This window comes from Numida meleagris, chromosome 6 (genome assembly GCF_002078875.1).
Source record: "Numida meleagris isolate 19003 breed g44 Domestic line chromosome 6, NumMel1.0, whole genome shotgun sequence".
Lineage (NCBI taxonomy): Eukaryota > Metazoa > Chordata > Aves > Galliformes > Numididae > Numida > Numida meleagris.
The window spans coordinates 23,660,396-23,679,499 of NC_034414.1; the positions used below are offsets into that span (position 1 = coordinate 23,660,396).

Sequence of the window (19,104 nt, forward strand, 5' to 3'; positions counted from 1 at the left end):
CAGCCCTGGCAATGCCTGCTCTGCTTGCCATGCTCAGGTACTGTGGGGATGAGTCATGGCTGATGAAGGCACAGCCCTAGGGGAGCTGCCCTCAGCCATCTTCTTCCCAGGGCGCAGCCAGCCCTTGCAGCACTTAACACTGGCTCTCCTGGTATGACTGCTAGGACAGCTGCACCATGAATGGGATCAGGGAACTCAGCTGGTTTAAAAATAACTGTGACAAAAAGCTATCAGTTACTTTTACCTGAATTGATTCCCCAGTACAGATTGCGTAACCGCAGAAATGGGCACACGGAAGCAACTAAGGCAGCAGGGTAAGAGCAACGCACCACAGGGGCTACCTAAGGCAGAAATGTAGCCACAGACATGCCCTGCCAGGCTGCGCAGCTGGCCTCAGTACCTCGTCCTGGGGCAGCTCGAGTCAGATGTGTCTGTAGAAGCTTCTGGTCTTACTGCAGAGCAGCCTGTCTCTGTATCAGGTCTCAGCTGACCGTGCAGCTAGGCCCCTGCCAAGTCCCAGAACACAAGACTCAACACTCCTACTAAGCCTTGCTCTGCAGGAGCTTCTGCTCAACATCTCAGTTGCTCCTGATTGTATCTTTACGTTCCAAAACTTTATGGGCCTTGCCAAGATCACAGATCCCAGGCTCCCATGCCAATTAATTCTACCATCTGCCCTGTGTATCAGTAGAAAAATTGGAAATAAGTGACATGAAAACCTTTAAACGTAAACTGAAAGTTGCCTCGTCCAGATAATTCCACATTTACTGTTAGCAACACACTGGTGTGACCGAGCGACCTCCTTTTGGAAGGAAGGAAAGAAAGCGTGGTCTGCTCCTCCTCAGTAATGCCAAGATACCGTGTAGTTTCTGCTGTCCTTCTGAACCCGTCCTTACTCTGCAGTCACTCGTTTTCCTTTGTTACAGTGTGAAAGGGGCTCCGCACCACTGATTTCTAGTTCAAAACACAACAACCTCTTCTACTCTCTTACACTGTAACGTGACGTGCCGGTCTGTTCCCTCCAGCCTGCAAGCGGGTAACACAGCACGGTAAGGTCCTGACACCGCACCGGGCCTAAAGCGAAACCTTCCCTACCTGGGTCACCGCCCCGCGCTGCTCTGAGGGGCAGGCCGTGCCTCCAGCTGACTAACTCATTCCCCGGTCCCAGCACGCAGGCCCCGCGGCCTGGCTGCGGCCTCGCCGCGGGGACACCCGCGGAACCCCCCGAGCTCCCTCAGGCAGCGGCCGCCCAGCGCGGGCTGCCCCGTGAGCTCGGCAGGGGGCGGGGAACAGCGGGCGGCGCCAGAGGGCAGCGCGGGGCGCCCAGAGGGCCGAGGAAGCCCCGCAAGGCCCTCCTCCGCGCGAGCCGCGAGCACGCCCCCTGCCGGCGGCCCCGGTAGAGCCTCTCCCGCTGCCGGTTTGGGCTCGGGCGGCTCCCGTAGCGCGGCTCGCTCCTGCGGACGTTGGGCCCTGCCGGGACCCGTCGGCGCAGTGGCGTGTGGGAAGGAGAGATGATGGCGGCGGAGCCGAGCAAGACGGAGATCCAGACTCTCTTCAAGCGGCTCCGGGCGGCGCCGGCCAACAAGGTAGCGGGCGGAGCCGGGCGGGGGCTCCCGTTCCCGGATGGGCCGGTTTTCTGCGGGCCGGGGCCGGGCCGGGGCCGGGGCGGCGGGGTTGGGGGCCGGGTGAGCGGCTCCGGGCCGCGGGGCGAGGAGGGGGCTCTGCCTCAGCCCGGCCGTCCTTCTGTCCCCTCTAGTCGTGCTTCGACTGCGGCGCCAAAAACCCGAGCTGGGCCAGTATCACCTACGGGGTCTTCCTGTGCATCGACTGCTCCGGCGTCCACCGCTCCCTGGGCGTGCACCTCAGCTTCATCAGGTGTGTGGGAGGCGGCCGGCGGTCCACGTTTCGCTGCGGGGCTCGGGGCTCCCTCAGGGAAAAGCTTCGTCGCAGAGCGGCGGCTTTGCGGTGTGCGTCTGCGTACGGGAAGCTGCAGGTCGCTCGGTAGGACAGCAGGCAGCGTGCTGTTCCCCCTAGTCTTGTGTCAACGGTGTCTGCACTTGCTTTGACGAAGTTGAAAGAAAACTGGTGTGTGAATCTTGTTAATAAAGCTGAGAGTCTGTTTTGTAACACTGAGTAAAGCAGAAAGAGGAGCGTTGTTAGCAGGAATGTTATTCAGTCTTTTCTGTACTGGCCCAACGGGGAAGGTGGTTTTGTGTTTTTATCCCACTGCTCTTATTTTCTGTACCTGTAAAAACTTTCTGAGTAACAGAATCGTGATCGTTACTCATCTAGAGATAAGTTGAGTAACCCTAATGAGACATGCCATGCCCTTGCTTCACTTGACCGTTTCTGGGTTGCTTTGTCATGTGTTCTGGCTTGATCGGTGGGATGGGCCGAGCGTGAGTCTTCGCGTTGTGGTGAGATCAGATGTGAAATAGAAGCTTTCCTGGTTAGGCCCCACCTTCTCAGCAAGCCGTGCCAGTGAGACACCCTCTAAATTTGGATACCGTGTTATGTGGTATGAAGCTGAAGCTAACTTTATTCCTTGCTTTAAAAGTTCAGATTAATTCCTGATAAGAGTAAAGAATTCACTGAGGTGTGTTTTCCCCCTTTGCTACCTGTACTCTGGTGGATCAGAAGTGGAATCTCTGACTGTTCTAGCTTGGAGCATGCTTCTGCATTTGGCACGCCTGCATATCATTAATAGCAATAATTTGTTCTCACACAGGTCCACAGAGCTTGATTCTAACTGGAACTGGTTCCAGCTGAGGTGTATGCAAGTGGGCAGCAATGCCAACGCGGTGAGGAGCCTCCACAGGCATTTTGCTTGCTTTCTCTATTGCTAATCCGCATCCTCAGTTTCTTGTCCCTTTCTTTTGTGTGGCTTTCTGGGTACCGACCTCTCTCATTTATTAATTTTTTTTTGAAATGTGTAATGAGGGCAGGTGTTTGTCAGGTGCACTTGGAAGTCAGCCTGTGACCTCTAAATGTATTGTTTTCTGATATGCAGATCAGTCATTTCCTGACATCTTCTTTAAATGAGAGGCATAGTCCTCTTAAAAGGAGTTAGTAACACTGATCAGTTGGAAAGCTCTTTCTCAGCATGGTGATGGAGAAGTGTTCCTCTGGGAAGGAAAGGGATTATTCTCATCCCTCTGTGGTTTGGATGAGACTTCTTGGAGAAAGCTGAGTTGATCAACGCATGCTTCATGCCACGTGCTCATTATTAGATCTCCTGTCTTTGAGAAGTGTCTTGTTCCTGTAGTGTTTGTGTCATGTCTAATTCCTGCTTTAGTGTGACCTAGCAGCAAGGAGACTGAATGTTCTCTTTTCAGACTGCTTTCTTCCGCCAGCATGGCTGCACTACAACAGATGCCAATGCTAAGTATAACAGTCGAGCTGCCCAGATGTACAGGGAGAAGATCCGGCAGCTGGCAAGTGCTGCCATGGCCAAGTACGGCACTGATGTAAGTCTAAGCAGCTCTCTACTGTTAGACATGTAGGACTTCATGCTGAGTGTTGCAGGATAGCTTCTTTTTAACTCTCTTCTCTTCAGCTGCTCATAGATGGACTCAGTGGAGCCCCTGGACATTCCCCTGACAAGAGTGATGCTGATTTCTTCATGGAGCACACACAGGTGAGGAGAATTGCCTAAACCAGACAGCTTTAACAGCTCTCACGTAGCTAGCTGTTCTCCCAGGAGCCTGGAGTGGCAGGAGGAGCAGTTCTGCTTAGTTTAGAAGGCTTCTAAACTGTGTACACATTCAGTAGTAATACAGAACAACTAAGATTCAGTCATCGGTCTGGATTATAGTCCACAAATCCAAATATTTCTATGTTGGTCCTCAGTACGCACGCCTTTTGTCTTTGAGAGCATCTTTATCTTCAAGGGATCTCCCTGGAAAATGCAGAGTCTCTTTGGACAGTTAAAGCAAGAGCTGACTACTACTTTGAACTTCTGGTTTAGTCAGCTTTCCAGTGGAAGTGGATTTGGGCAACTGCTTGTACAATGCTCTGTTATTCCTTGTGGGTTTCCATTCTGCTTTTTCTTTTTTTTTTTTTTTTTGACCTCAGTAAAGGAACATAGACTTGTCTTATCTTCAGTGAAGGCATAGTCTGTTGTTTGGAACACGTTTTTTTGACCTTAAGCTGAATAAAGATTTCTGAACTAGAAGTAAGTTCAGGCTTGTTAGATGTATTCATCCTCTGCAAATCATTAGAGTGATCATCTCCTTGCAGTCTTCCAGAACATGGGATGTAGCAGATGCCAGCCAGAATCCTGCACAGTCTTCCTTGGATGTGGAAAAAGCACCAAAGTCATCAGAAGGCAGTGAAGTGTCACGTGAGTTCTCTGCTGAATAATTTTCTCAGGAACCTGACTTCATTTCCAGGAGAGTACAGTTCTGTACCACAGTAGGAGGGGCTTGTTTCAGGCTTGAAGGAATGGAAGCTCTGTGTGCTGTCTGAAAATGGCATGTAAATACAAAGCAGAAAACTGTTCATAGGGTGAATTACAAAGAAATCAAGAATCTGTGAGCACAACAGTAATTTGAAACAGCTTTATATATTCCCTTTCAGAGTGTTTTCTTTATTCTGTTGTGTTGAGAACTCTGCAGAGTGGGTAACTTGCTCTGTGGAGATCTAAGGTAGTTGTGCTTGGGAAATTGCAGCTTTCAAATTGGAACTTAGCTTGGTTTGGTTTTTGGTTGCTGTGGGGCACAGAAGTTAGAAGAGAGATAGTGGAACTGTTAGTACACTATGAGAATAAAGGAGTTGAAAGTATCTCTGAATGTACTCTTCTGTTCTTGTGCCTGCAGATCCAAGCCAAGGCCCATCTATTGACTTGTTGAGCACATCTCCTAAAGCTCCTATAGGTAAGTAAGATTCTTCAGGGTCTTTTAGAGCAGTCTTGCTGTTATACCTGCTGCTCAGTAGTAAGCTTAGTGGAGCTGGAACTGATGAACCTATTTTCAGAATGTTGAAAGGAGCTTCTCTTCCTTTGGAAGCAATACTGAGGATTTCTGTAAATCTCGAAAACAATCCAGAGCTTATTGGAAGTTTCTTGCTCCTTTGGATGATTGAGTTCAAGGCTATCTAATCTCAACAGTTTGTTTTCATTTTGGGGCTTTGGACAAAACTTGGTATTTGTGTATCTAGAACTTGGCTGACCAGTATTTGTGTATCTAGAACTTGGCTGACCAAAGCCACGTGGCTGTTTTGTGTTTTGTTTTGCTTTTTCCTCCAGAAACTTGGAAGCAAGTGAATCTGTAGCTTGCTGAGTATCAAGAGTTTATATCTGATTGTCCCAACCATTGCTGTTCTGTCTGCATCTAACTGAGCTTCTTTCCTTATCAAGAGTGTGCTCCTAGCCCACAGTGGGCTTCATGCTGGATGGAAAGACTATGTCCTTAAGTGTCTATTCATTCCCCATATTTGTTTCTTCTCAGACATGTCCATGTACCTGTCATCACAGGAGCCTGCTCCTGCCAGAGGTAACTGGCTAACAGGTGGCCTGCGCTGGCTGCTTGTCACAACTCTTGCCTGCCCATTTTGTGATTCTGCCTTCAAATCTAACTTTAGCTTCATTTGCTTAGAGGGAGAGAGTGAGCCAAAGCTTACATGTATCATTTTGGGATCTAAGCTAGCTATTATTTCTCTGGAAAGGGATCTTATTGTTATTAAAAAATTCCTGACAGTAGTAAAATCAAAAAAGTTATGAATGGTGAGCGGAAAATAGTATCAGATAGGGGATTCAGGGCATTCATCTCACTATTTTAAAAATTTATGGTAAAATTAGAAAAAGTCGTTCTCAACAGCCTTCCCAGTATCTCAAGTGTGGATTGACAGAAGTCATGTGGGTATAGGAAGTAGGGAGACACTTCTGGAGTAAAGGCCCACCAAGGGCAATGAGATTATGGAGCTATGCAGTGTTAAAAGCTGGAAAAGTGTCATGGGAAATCCCTCTTTATGCTTGCTTTGTTCTTACACTTTTTCCACAGGCATCTGCTGCTTGGCTGGACCTTGGCTGTTTTTACAGGCGTGGTGTGCTTTATCTCCTCAGATTGACAGCTTTCTGATAGAAGGTGTTGAGAAACCTGTTGCTTCTATAGCTCGGTACACTTTAGGTCCAGTTTGCTGGTGGTCCGTACGAGTAAATGTAGCTTTAGGGTTCTTGTTTCTTTGTCCCTAAAGCACTGGTGAGACACTGAGCTTCAAATGGCTTTGAAGCTGTGTTCTCTTGGATTTATGTATGAAGTAAATGTAGTGCCTCTCTAGCAACCTTGATCTGTACTGGAAGAGGTCACCAACCACATGACACTTGAAGGCACTTCTTGAAAGCCTTACAAGTTTCTCCAGGGATGGACATGCTTCTCCAGGTCACCAGCCTGCAAATGTGGAGCTTTTCAGTGCATCTTTCTTGGCTGGGTGAAGTCACCCAGGCTTCTTATGTGAAGCTGCATGGTGTGCCCTGGACTCTGTAGCAGCTGGACTGTGGTGGATGTTTGCGAGGGTTCCTGATTTATTTTGGCTTCTTAAGTTAATTCATTTCTGCTTATTTGTCACTTTGCTTCTCTTGCAGAACTTAAATCCTCCCTCATTGGAAAAAAGAAGCCAGGAGCTGCCAAGAAAGGGGTATGTTGGAGCTCCTGTTTTCTGAAGAGGCAGCAGACTACATTTCGTATTACTGGTGTCCTTTCCCTGATCCCCTTCCTTTCTGCCCTTAACCAAGCTGTCTTCTGAGATATACATTTGGGGAAGGCGGAGCTTTATCTCACTGCCTCTTTTGAAAGACAGCTTGTATATTAATAGAAGAAAAATTGGCTTTGGATCATTACTTGTTACGGTCTGGAGTATACCATGGCTGATCTCTTAGCACTTCCAGTTCATGGGTTAACTCTTTTGAGTTTTTCCATCCTCTGTTGCAGGCTGTACTGGGCCTGTACACAGGAACTACACAGGGAGACTGACTTTTTTGTGGTTTGTTCGTTTGTTTTTTAAGTTGGGTGCCAAAAAAGGACTTGGAGCCCAGAAAGTAAGCAGCCAGAGCTTCAATGAGATTGAGCGGCAAGCTCAGGTGGCAGAGCAGCTGAGGGAGCAGCAGGCGGTGGAGTCCAGGAAACAAGCTGAGGAGTCCATGTAAGCACCCTGTTTGTTCTGAATACCTTTCATACGTAAAGCGGAAGTAATGTGGCTGATGCTATTCGCTCCAGGACCACCTAATATGAGAACATCCTGCATAGTAGGATGAGTAGTAACCATAAGCCAAAGTGGTCCTTACAACAAGGCACAAGTTATACTGCCATATTTTATTCACATTTTTACCTCTGGCAGAGTTTAAGGAGCAGATGGGGAAGAATTTGATTTTTCTGTGGACTTTGGGACAGGATTGAGGAAGCCAAAGACTGAACTGCATCAGGTGTTCTTGTATCTGTGTCTGGGGGTGGGGAAGCAATACCTACACCAAGGAAATTAAGGATGGCTAGAGAAGAGTTGCATCTCAGTGGAAGTGAGATGAGAAGACAAGCTTCTGTGAAAGGACTTTTGTCTGAGCTGTTGTGGAAGCTGCCGTTTTGAAGGGTTGTCAGGATTGTCTTTGCCCTTTTTACAGTGGAGGGTAACGAGCTGGATCTCACCACAGTTCTTTCCTTTAGAGTCACCTCAATGCGACTGGCTTATCAGGAACTGCAGCTTGATCGGAAGAAGGAAGAGAAGAAGCTTCAAAACCTCGAAGGGAAGAAACGTGAACAAGCTGAGAGGCTAGGCATGGGCTTGGTGTCAAGAAGGTATGGCTGTGGATGGCACAGGATTGATGGAGGTGCTTTGGAACCACCCTGCTCTGGAATAGTTTCCTGAGCAGTAGCTTGGTGCTCCTGTGATGCAAAAGAAGCTGGTGCAAGTGCTTGTATGCTGGAGTGTGCCTAAAAACGCTTTGGGCCCCACAAGGAATGGAACATGTTCAAAGGTTCTAGTTCTCATTTGAGATTTTCCAAAGATGCACATGACTGGTCAATGCCTAGCTCTAGAGCCTTGCTGCTTGACAGATGTCCCGTCCCTGTGTAGGCAGACACGTCCCCCTGCCGCCTTTAAGAAGGTGACTTGAAACTTCTAAGGGAGTCAAGCCAGATATGTGGTGAAGGTTTCCCACAGCTTTCCCGTTAGGCTTGTGTCACTTGCCCTATTTGTAAAGGCGATGTCCAGTTTTGAGGGAGACTGGTTGTAGAAGCTGGATGCTGTCATACTTGCCAGCCCTAACTGCCTGTTTGTTGTGCTAGTTCTGTTTCACACTCGGTGATGTCTGAGATGCAAGTAATTGAGCAGGAGACACCACTGGCTGCAAAGTCTTCCCGTTCCCAATTGGACTTATTTGAAGATGGTGGAGGCTTCACATCTGGACCCCCCAAGTAAGACTGAGCTTCAGTGTAGTCTTTGGCTTATTCTCAAACGCAATATCTGTTCTAAATTACCCATTTTTGGTATCTAGGTACAAATATAATCCCTTCTCATTTGAAGATGCCTTTGGCTCACGATGGGAAACAGACTCTTCATGGGGTATGGACAAAGATGAGGAACCAGAGGTGACAGTTTCCAGTATTCGGCCAATTTCAGAGAGGTAAAGCAGCCATTACTGCTACTGTACCTTCCTTATATAGGACTAAGGAGTGATGCTACTGTGTTTTGAGAATCTGAGCCTTGTACTGCAGAAGATAACTTGCATAAATAACCCTGAGAAAATGAGCCTTCAGTGAAAGACTTGTGCATTTCTTTGCCTGTTGCATCCCAGTCTTTATAGTCGTCAAACTTGACTGTCCTGAAGGGGGAGAGGAGATCCCTGGTAGTGCCTGGGGCTTTGTTGCTTTTCTTTGATCAGATGGGATCTGAGAGAGGGAAGTCTTCCCTTACCGTGTTAGTGAGCTTAAGCTAAGAAATCTCCTCTGTTGTTTCCTTAGGCCTACCAGTAGGCGGGATATGGAGAACAGACCATCAGTTGTGGAATCTAATGAAGCTCGGCAGAAGTTTGCAGGGGCTAAAGCCATCTCTTCAGATATGTTCTTTGGGCGGGAAGCAGATGCTGAGGTACATGCACTCTGCAGTGCCTAAGTTGGTACAGCTCTGGCTTCATTTTCTCCTGTTTGCACAGATTGTACCCTTCCTTTACCTTTTTTGTCTTCCTTTCTTCGGCAGTATGAAGCCAGGTCCCGACTGCAGCAGCTCTCAGGCAGCAGTGCTATCAGCTCCGCAGACCTGTTTGGTGAGGCTGAGAACGTGCACTCAGGTTTGTTAATGCTGGGGAGCGGGGGCGGAGGCAGCTTTAGAGGACCTGGACTGGAGGGGGTCAGGGTGCTCTCTGGTGCTGGGGAACTCCCATCTCACTTGTGCTGGTTCTCATAGGTGGTGTATCAATTGGAAATGTTCTGCCTGCTGCTGATATTGCACAGTTTAAGCAAGGAGTGAAGTCAGTTGCTGGCAAGATGGCTGTCCTAGCCAATGGGGTGATGAACTCCCTCCAGGTGAGGTTACGCTACATTACCTTCATGTAGGCTCTAGACGTGCTCAGATGCTTTAACCATATCCTGACTTCCACTGGGATTACTGTTTTCTTCTCAAATTGCATGGAAAGTCCCAGGTAGAGATGTGCCTTTTGTATCTGAGGACTCAATAGCCGAGCAATTCCAGGTGGCCAGTGAACACTATTTGGACAACCTTATACTCCTGCTGGACAGATTGTCATATTATGTCTGTTATGTCAGATAAGTCCTAGGTGGAACTTAAAATTTGAGCCCATTTTATCTCCTATCTTGGCATGTTTTCTGTCTTGATGTAAACTTTCACTGCCCTCTTACTTCCTGTTTGCATTCCAGTCTCAAACACCCTAAGACCTTGTTGTTTGCCTCTAGAGTTTGTGCAGTGTTGCAGCATGGTGACTTGGTGTGTTTCCTCCCCAGGATCGTTATGGCTCATATTGATGACCCAAGGACTGCAAATCACAGGGAAGCCAGCAAGAGGCACTGATGCCACTTCTACCTGGAGTACACTCTGCAGGATTGTCTTAGATGGTCTGGGGTGGGTGGGGAAGGGAGAAGGAAAGCAGAAGCGTTCAGCATGTGGCTGTGCCCAGGATGCTTTCCAAATATCTCTGGATTCCACACTGCATTAAAATTCAATGTGCCCTCAAACCCACTGCTATTTACTAGCCGTGGAGACTGGGATAACCTCGCTGCTGTGAAAGATAAGGTGGGAACTCCTGTGGCTGCCCTCATCAGTGCTGCTGTCCTTCTTGGCCCATACCTTAGCTCACCATGTGATAGAGGAAATGGGGATGCTGTGTTTTTGAATGTGGTGTTACCTGGTCCCCATGGACATGACCGTGGTTTCCTGTTCTGCTCAGTGCTTCTATTGCCTGTTTCCATGCAGGCTGCAGTTGCAGTTCACATCACTGGTAAGGCATTTTCAGCTGCAAGGTTCTAGTGTGCATGGTAATCCATGGTGTCACAGATTCCTCTGTGTTTTCAGGGTCTGCTTTGTACCATGGGATAATCCTTCCTATTGTCTTGTAAACCAGCATGTACTGATGCAGGAGAACAAATCAAAGCAAAGATTATTTTTTTAGCTTCTGATCACATCAGCAACAACAAAAAAAAGTCCCAGGTACTGGAGTACGGTAAAGATGTCTGCTGGACCGCTGGTTAGTATGTTGCCTAGCCCTACTTTACTTCCAGAATTGGAGAGAAGGGAAAGTCCTGACCTCTGACTTTACCGAAGTTGTTGTGGGTGAGGGAGGCCGCATGAGGACTGTTATTTTTGTCCTGCTCAGGTTGACTCTTTGCTCCTGACTGTGTTTTTAACGAGCTGTTTTCAGGTTTCTTTGACTATGCAGTTGAGGATGGAATAGCCCTTTTTCCCCTATTAAGTGCTCTACAGTTGAAAAATAACTGTATTAGCAAAATGAGAGGCTGGGTCTTTTTATTCTGTGGGTTCCCATCAACAAATCTCTCCTCCAGATCTGGGCCCCCACCTTGTGCCAGATTTTCATAGACCTGGCCTGGGTTTGTGTGGTGGGAGCCAGAGGGGCTGCAGTACCAGCAAGTCCTGCTGCCTCAGCAGCTGCCCTGCCTCTGCCTGCAGGGTGAGGCCACATGGCTGCCTGGAGAGGGGGAGAGGCTCGAGCTTCCCTCTGCCTTCGCCTCAGTTCCCTACTGCTTGGCTGAAGGCAGACAGAAGGTTTCTGAGAGGGAGCGGGCAGAGTGGGCCCTGGGGATGGGACAGAGCAGCACAGAAGAGCTCAGAGGTGCAGGCCTTACACACCGTGCTTTATTCTCCAGCTTTCATTGTTACTCAGTGGTGGGTGGGAGAGAACATGTAGTTAAAGGGCATGCTAATAAATAACATAATAAATAAAAAACACCTCCCACTACCTCCACAGCTAGGTCAGCAGTAGAGAAGGGATTACTCTTAAAATAGTTCCAGTATGTGCTGAATCCAGTCAGCTTAGGACAGCAATAAGCTTTGGGTTAACAGCTCTTAGTAGCTCACACTGTGTAGTGTTTTATGGGAGGGAAGAGCAAGAAGACTCCCAAACACTCATAAGAAACCAGAGTGTCTCAGGAAACAATCAGTCTATGCAAGCCATGGCACAGGAGCATGGCTAGGGAAGGGTTCAGGGCTGCAGCAGCCAGGCTGTGGAATTAGTTACCATTAACACAACGAGGCTGCAACTCTCTGTAGCTGTACATGCCACACGGTGGTGCAACAATGCCAGTATTTACATAAGTACCTGGGACTTGCTTAAAAACTGCCTCCATCTCCCCCACTGCTTCTGCCTACCAATCACCAGCAGATGCCCTACGTGTTTGCAGGCTGTGCTACTGCTTGTGGCCAAGCAATCTCAGGACTTTTCATCTCTCTCCTACACCCCCTCCAAAGCTTACTTTTGCCAAATAAGCTTAACATGCTAGTGGAGGTAGTGGGAGGCCTCCCAGTAGGGAATTGCAGCAGAGGAGCCAGACATCACCATGCAATACTCACTGAAATCCACCTTATTATTTGCTATATTTGCTATGGCATGTCTTGGACTCATGGAGGAGGAAGCAGTGACAGGTGGCATGGCAATACCTAAGCTCTTCTACTTGAGGAACTTCAGGAATTTCTCTACCTTTGATCGCATGCAGGTGCAGCTTTACTAGGAGTAATTATAATGGAGCATTAGTGCAAAGCTGCCGCTGGCGATTTAACCACTCTATTGTCTAGGTCAAGTTTGAACACAGCTACCTGGCAATCAGCCTGCGCTAGCACTTGCACTGCTCCAGCACCTGCTGAACTGTGAGAGAGCCCTGGTGAGAGAACACCCTGCTATATCCGAGTACAGGCAGGTCTAGCATCTGCTGGTTTGTCTTACTTGCCAGCAGAGGGTAGCATAACTGCATCTGGAAGTAGCTTCTGAGGAGAAGCTGCTGCACAAATTTGAAGCTAGGGAACCAGCAGCATTCTTGCTGGGAAGGAACAGGCGGACCTGGCAATGGGAACTGGCACAGCCACGCACACGCTGGTAATGTGAACAGAACCCATTGTCAGAGCAGATGCTCCAAGAAGAGGTACTGTACCTACAGTGAGTTCTGAACAAACCAAAGATGAGGATGGTGCCCACCCTCATAACCTTCAATTTTCAGAGGAGTCTGTCTCTTCATTGGAGCCTTCACTTTCAGCATCTATTTTTCGGCGATGATGGAGAGGTTTCCAGGGAGAGTTAATCCTGGGAGAGTTACGGACATGAAAATTAGCAGTGTCCCCACTGGAGCTGGTGGGAGCAGAGATTGAAAGCCCTGAAACCTGAGCTACCCTGGAAGAGAAAAAAAAAAGAGAAAAGGCTAGACTGGGTAGCCTAGCTTGTCATCTCCAGCCTTAGTCATAGCAGTTTTGGAGTAAACATGGGATGATTACTTATTCACAACTAGCTCTGAGATGGAAAGACATTTGTGGCAAAGAAGAGGGACGCTTTGCACTAGCATCTGCCAGACTTGCTACATGAATGATTTTTCTTCCTGTTAAATAGAGATCTTTCTTCTGGGCTGAGCCTCTGTCCTCCAACACCCCACATTTTCACTATCCAAACAAAATTTCTCAGATCATTAGAGATTATTCTGCTGCCTTTAGATCCTTATTTTAGGCATGTTTTTCCTCCTACTTCTGAAGTCTTTTTGAAGGATTTTGTTAGCTGCATCAAGGCAGCCCAACAAAAGACCCTCTCTGCTTGAGCTGCACTGTTAGCATCTCTATTGTCTTACAGTTAAGTTAAACAAAAAACAGCGACAGTACTTTACTGAAGCCATCCTTTACATGCCACTTTCCATCTGTTTTTTTACTTTCTACTCCAGGTAACTCAACTTACAATTTCTCAAGTTCCTGATCCATGGCAGGGTCCAGAAACAAATCTCCTTTATCTGGCAAAGCCCCTGGAAACAAACAAAAAAGGAAAGTATCACAGCAGAGTTAGACTATTCAGGAGTAATCCTAAACAAAATCACTCAAGTCAAATCATCATCCAAAATCTGTCCTGGAAGACAGAGAAGACCCTTCCTTATACCGACTAAAGAAACGAATCCTCAACAATCAATCATGGGCAGACAAAGAATGATGGTGCATATTCTGTGTCCTTCACATAGGCTGTAGCTGAGCTCAGATTAAATAGAGGGCACTCTAAGTGATCTCTCAGAGAACTCGAAGAGCTCAGAGAGTTGGCAGGGTCCACTCACTTTACAGAACTACTGAGTGCAGACTGTCTCAGGGAGATGACACTGTCAGCTTCACGTTCCTGCAAACTGCAATATGTAGCCATCAGTCCCAGACGCTATCAGAGCAACAGATAAGTTGTATGTGCCACAGCCTAAAGCACACACAGTACCACCCAGGGAGACATAGATTTCTGTGCCGCCCATCTTTCTTGTGGTGCAGTGAGCCTGGGGATCAAAACACTTCACAGATGTGAGACTTGCTTTCCTTGCAATTCAGGAAGCTTAGCCCTGACTGATGCATGTGAAGCATGGGGTGGATGAGATATATTTTAGTGTTGCTTGCTGCCTGAGTAAGAAAGAAAAAACTGTTTCAATAAAGAGGTACCCTCCCTCAGCATAATGCTCCTTTTCACATTTGAAATTCCATTCAGGATGAAAGAGATGGGTGTAGTTCAGGACTGGAACAGCTGGTTGATCACCACTGAAGAACAACACTAGAACCTCAGAAAGAGCCCTCAGGAAGACAAGGCTCTTAGGAGACCCCTCCTTCCTAATTCTGTAGTGAACTCCACCTTGCAAAGGGGCTATGGGAGGGTCTGATAGGTCAGCACAAAGATGATGGGAACTGCCTACCGCAGCCCAGACAGTGCCACTGCACATTTGGTAACGTGTACCAACAGTGCAGTGAGGAATGCTCTTGTTTTTGAGGAGATCTGGCTGCCACACTCAGGATCTTTGGGGAAGAGCTTTATACTGCCTTGTGGGGACACAAATCTGGTTTCTGGCCCTGGCACCTTGGTCCTGAAGGAGGGGCTGGAGAGCCACTCTTGCACGCAGACAAACACAGCAGTTATCAAAAACGTAGCAACAAGCATCTAGCAAATTAGAAGCAGTTCAGATCAGACCCACCTCCCCCACTTCTTCCAGTTCTGGTCTTCCACTCCTGTGCATGAACAGGAAAACCTGGCATCACAACAAGAGTGTTGGGAGGTCCAGTGCTTGCTTCCACATGCTCAATTAAAAGAGTAAGCGGCTAAAGCTTAACTTGTTTCTGTATTTGCAGAATGTAGTAAGGTCTCTGGGGCACAAGAATTACTTAGGAGAGACAGTAAATGACATATAAAGGATTCACAAATCTACACTGACACAAGTTAGGCTACAGATTCCCATTTGCCTGACACTCATCAGTGCTACCCCAGCCAGAATGAGCTGCTCTAATCCCTACCCCTGCTCCTCTAGGGGTGCCACTGGCTTTGTGAGACTGGAGAGAAGGCAGGCATCGAAAGCTCCTTTGCCTGCAACTGCCCTTGTTGAAGGGCTTTGGGGAGCTTGTGATCCCCTGCAGACTGAAGACTATTGAAATCACCCTTCAGGAGATTAAAAAACATCAGAAAAAGAATCCCCCTATCCTTGACAAGATGCTAGCACCTGTCAGACTTGTGGCTGCTGCCCCTCCTCTGTGAGAGGCCTTGGGAGGAGTCTGGCAGAGAGCCAGTGGATGGGCCCACATTAATGGAAGGGAAAACCCATACGCTTTGTAGATGGCACAATGGAAGCCTTGGGCACGATCTTTTTTTTCTTTTTTTCTTTTTCCCCACCTGTTTTCTTTGCTCTCAACTGGATTTTATTGAGCAAGGAAAAAAAGATTTTGTTTGGTGCAATCCAGGCATCACCTTCCCCAGTGAGTACACTGCTTCCAAAGCCTGTTTGCAGAAGGGATTGCAGAGCTGTATGCCTGCGCCTTTGATAAATAATATTCATGTTGCTGGGTAAGCAGCCCTTCCCCAGAAGGGCATTAGCAGCTTAAATGGTTTGCTGGAAAAAGGGGCTCAGCCAGAGAGGGGGACGCTTCTATTATGACACACCTGTGCAAAAGAACAAACCCTCCGGCAAGGTACACCACCTTTTCACTGAGGCTTGTTTTTGAAACATGGGGACTGGCAGATACTCAGGCCTGGGAGTAGAGGAAGAGGATACTCAAAGAGAGAAAAAGCTTACCCTTGCTGGCCTGATTATTTTTTGAGTAGAGATGAGTGAAAGTGTGTGAGCCTTCACCCATTTCTCCTCATTAAATGCGGAAAGCCATTTTTGTTTCCCTTTGCAGGACAAGCACACCCAAGTCATATGAAGGCAACATGGAATTATGTGTCTGAATTATGTATGGATTACACACTGTGCTTTGTCAATGCAACACGTTGCTTCCCTGCTCTACAACTGTATTCGTCATCACAACACAGAAATGAGCAGTGAGGTGCTGCTTGGTGATCCCTCTGGTTTCCGCAGCAGTTTGGTACAGAGTTCTGTAGCAGAACTTTGTGTTTTATACCACCAGATTTTCAGTAGGCCACAGATTAATATATTAGAAAGATCACAGTGATGTGGGGGAAGATGGGCACGAGCTGGGGAAATCTGGGCTTGGTTTGAGTCTTTGAGCCAAGGAGGCATCAGAGGTTTTCCCATTAGGTGTGTCTTCTTTTTCTTGTGGACAATGAAAGCAGTCGTTTAAAATCTGCGGGAGCTTAAGGGGCTAAAACATAGGATGAAACTTCAGTTCAAGCAGTCAGCCACCTTACTTGCCTCCTGACCACCTCTATCCAACCATTACAGCCAAGCATGCTAAAATGATCAGCTACTAAAGACATAAAACATTGCTGTCTTAGGACAGCATTTCACGTCTAATTTTATTGCTGACAAAGCTCCGCAGCTTCAAGCAGACAGTAAGGCACAGTGCTTTTGAAGTTTAATCCATAATAAAAATATGAAAAACTCCCTCACTCTCTTTCTGATTATGTAAAATCTGGGGCATAATTACAATGGGAATTCCAAAGAAATGCAGAATAACTGAAAATCTAGAGCTGTACCATTCAAAGAATCTTACCTAGGGCTCTGTTGATTCCCTGATCCTTTGCAAGTGCCATAAGGAATCCAGAGAAGGTCAGCCTCTGCACAGAACTCAGCACTTCCTTCACAAGAGCAGAAGGTGGACAGCTAGGAAAAGACAGACCAGAAAATCATGTCTTTTAAATGATAATCATTTTTTCCAAGATCAAGCTCAAAATGGAAGAGTAAGCCCATTTATTGTTCTAACACTGTCACGCTGCCCTGGCTGTTTAAAACAAACAGCCAACAGGTTGTTTATTTAGCGTTGCATCTGCTCCAAATTTGTTAAGTAAGACATTTGAGCTGGGGTACATTCCTAAGAGCAGTCTTACCTGTCTTCCTTGCAAGGAAAGGGAGAAAAATCCAGATCTGCTCAGAGGCGTACGCATCCTAACTTTTGACATATTCATTTAAAAAAAAAAAAAAAAAGCAACACAAAAAACAAAAAGACTAGCTTTAATTCAGTAAGGGACACAAAAATACTAGACCTTACTGTGTATCTTTGACAAACACATTCTTCATAGTTTCTAGCATGTAGTGAGCAGATATCTTGTGCCTGGAATCTGTAACCAGAGACCAGCTCCATCCCAGATTCCAGTACAGACCAGCAGTGTGATCTTGTCTAGGTACTAAGGCTTCAAACTCCATCCACCCCACTGTGGGTTGCCTATGCTTCAGCACCCAGCAACACACTTGCACTTGTTTATCTCTAGATAATTAATGACGGTAGATTAACCTCTCCTTGATGAAAGTGTCAATGTAAAAGTAAGAAGGAAAACAGTACGAAATCAAACAATTAGCTCAAGAATGTGCTCAAACCCCCATGTCTCTTAGGCCCATGTAACTGTTTTTCTCTTATGTTACAGCAGTTCTGTTATGATCTCTCCTTTCATAATTCTCCAATTAGATCTATGTGAAAGTTAAAGTCATGTATTTAGTCACAGCTCCAATCTTACAAAGGCTCTCCAGAAACAAACTGTCATATCTTTGTTTTGGACTCTGTTCATACCTGTATTTTGATCTGTCACACAGGGACTCTAGGCACTGGTAGAAGAGAGATGCCTCTACCCCATCAAGCAGGTTGCTGTCATTTGGGGGTTGCCGCTGCCGATGCTGCCCAGAGGATGATGTTGGCACAATCACAGTATTTGGATTCTTACCAGCCAACAGATCTTGATAAATAGCGGCCACACTTTCCAGGAATTCTGGAAAATCAGAAAGAAATTTACAACTCAGGGCTATAACCAGCAAAGCATCCTCCTGACATACCAGACCCAAGATTAAACTGTCATTCTCAGCTCTATGCTGTGCATGACACCAACAGGAAATGCATGCAAGCACAATGCTAAGGCATCCTGCATATTCAGAGCAGATATTACGAAGGCACAAACAGCCATTTCATTATAAGTTGATGACATCTCCCTATTAGGATGATTATGAGAGACCAGCCATTCTGTACCGATTTTTTCTAAAGGGAGCAGAGGTTAGCAAACAGATGAAACAGCAGAGTGTGAAAGCTAATGTCAAACACGCAGATGGTTTTGCAAAGTCTCAAAAGTTTTCTTTCTTCACCTACAACCACCAACTAAGAACTCACCAAGCTGGGATAAAATATATAGAACTGCAACAGAAGCAAAAGGAGCAAATTAGTCAGGGCTCCAGGCTGTATCCCAGCTTGTCTCTGTACTCCTCCAAAGTAAATATAACACGGGATCTAAAGGAAGGGCCAGGGCAGGTCAGGGCTAGAGCTGGCAGAAAGCCTCTCCCCAGGCTCCTCATACTACCCACTGTTTACTGCAAGAGCCTAATTTTAAACAAGTTTGTTTATGGATGTGGTCAGCAGTTTACAAATCTAGATTCCATTTGGAGTGGTTTGTATGTGTGTGGGTTGGTGGGAGAGCGTATGACAGGCTGCATGTGTGCATTGCGCCTGGGTGAGCAGGACTGGGATGGGATGTTTGAATGTGTACACAAGGGCGTGTTTGTGAGGACTGCAGTAGCATTTGTGTCCCAAGTGAACGGGATGTGCGTGAGGCGGGTGGAGAGGAAAGGCAGTATGTCAGCGCTGGGGCTGCGCTGAGGTTTTGCAGCTAGTGGAAACATTTGTTCTATCAGAGAAGAACTTTCCAAACGCATTTTCTGTCCACAGCTGAAGACATCGCAAGTCTGGTTCTGCCCAACCCAAAATGACCATTTTAACTGGTTTTCTTTGTTGACTTGTCATGGATAATGTTGTGATATGCACGGGGGAGTTACGGGGGAAATATACACAGAAAAGTACTAAGAAATAGAGATGTTTGTATTAGGAATAGCAGCTGACTCGTAACTGCTGCAAAGATGGGAATTGACAGGTTGGATGAGATCAGCAGGCCACCCAAGGCTACACTCCGACCACAAACTACGCTCTGCCACAGCTTCTAGCCAGTGTCTCCTAGTTCCTCAGACCTGGCCCCTTTTGCCTGATTAAGGCCCAGTGAGAGCTATGTCCATCAGAAGA

The 19,104-nt window shown here is 47.0% G+C and overlaps 2 protein-coding genes across 6 annotated transcripts in view; one reads left to right on the plus strand and one right to left on the minus strand.

Annotated features, from left to right (window-relative positions):
* ARFGAP2 (ADP ribosylation factor GTPase activating protein 2) lies at nucleotides 1,421-10,948 on the plus strand. Of its 2 annotated transcripts, XM_021401397.1 has the most exons (17): nucleotides 1,421-1,586; nucleotides 1,757-1,875; nucleotides 2,729-2,801; nucleotides 3,336-3,467; nucleotides 3,557-3,637; nucleotides 4,240-4,342; nucleotides 4,818-4,874; nucleotides 5,448-5,492; nucleotides 6,581-6,633; nucleotides 7,001-7,137; nucleotides 7,653-7,784; nucleotides 8,274-8,402; nucleotides 8,483-8,611; nucleotides 8,949-9,075; nucleotides 9,184-9,274; nucleotides 9,391-9,509; nucleotides 9,945-10,948. In XM_021401397.1, the coding sequence occupies exons 1-17, from the start codon at nucleotides 1,512-1,514 to the stop codon at nucleotides 9,963-9,965; spliced, it is 1,623 nt and encodes a 540-aa protein (XP_021257072.1). In that variant the 5' UTR covers nucleotides 1,421-1,511; the 3' UTR covers nucleotides 9,966-10,948. The 2 variants fall into 2 exon arrangements, with proteins under 2 accessions (XP_021257072.1, XP_021257073.1); XM_021401398.1 differs by lacking the exon at nucleotides 5,448-5,492 and having other exon boundaries at nucleotides 1,425-1,586.
* C6H11orf49 (chromosome 6 C11orf49 homolog) overlaps nucleotides 11,289-19,104 on the minus strand; it is an 81,418-nt gene continuing 73,602 nt past the window's right edge. For 2 of the 4 annotated variants that reach the window (XM_021401417.1, XM_021401418.1), the window contains exons 6-9: nucleotides 17,617-17,812; nucleotides 16,606-16,715; nucleotides 13,385-13,448; nucleotides 11,289-12,835 (exon numbers count right to left, since the gene is read on the minus strand). In XM_021401417.1, the coding sequence (XP_021257092.1) occupies nucleotides 12,655-12,835; nucleotides 13,385-13,448; nucleotides 16,606-16,715; nucleotides 17,617-17,812 (551 nt within the window). In that variant the 3' untranslated portion in view covers nucleotides 11,289-12,654. Of the gene's footprint in view, nucleotides 12,878-13,384; nucleotides 13,449-16,605; nucleotides 16,716-17,616; nucleotides 17,813-19,104 lie in introns of all 4 variants that reach the window. The other 2 variants (XM_021401419.1, XM_021401420.1) reach the window with 2 other exon arrangements.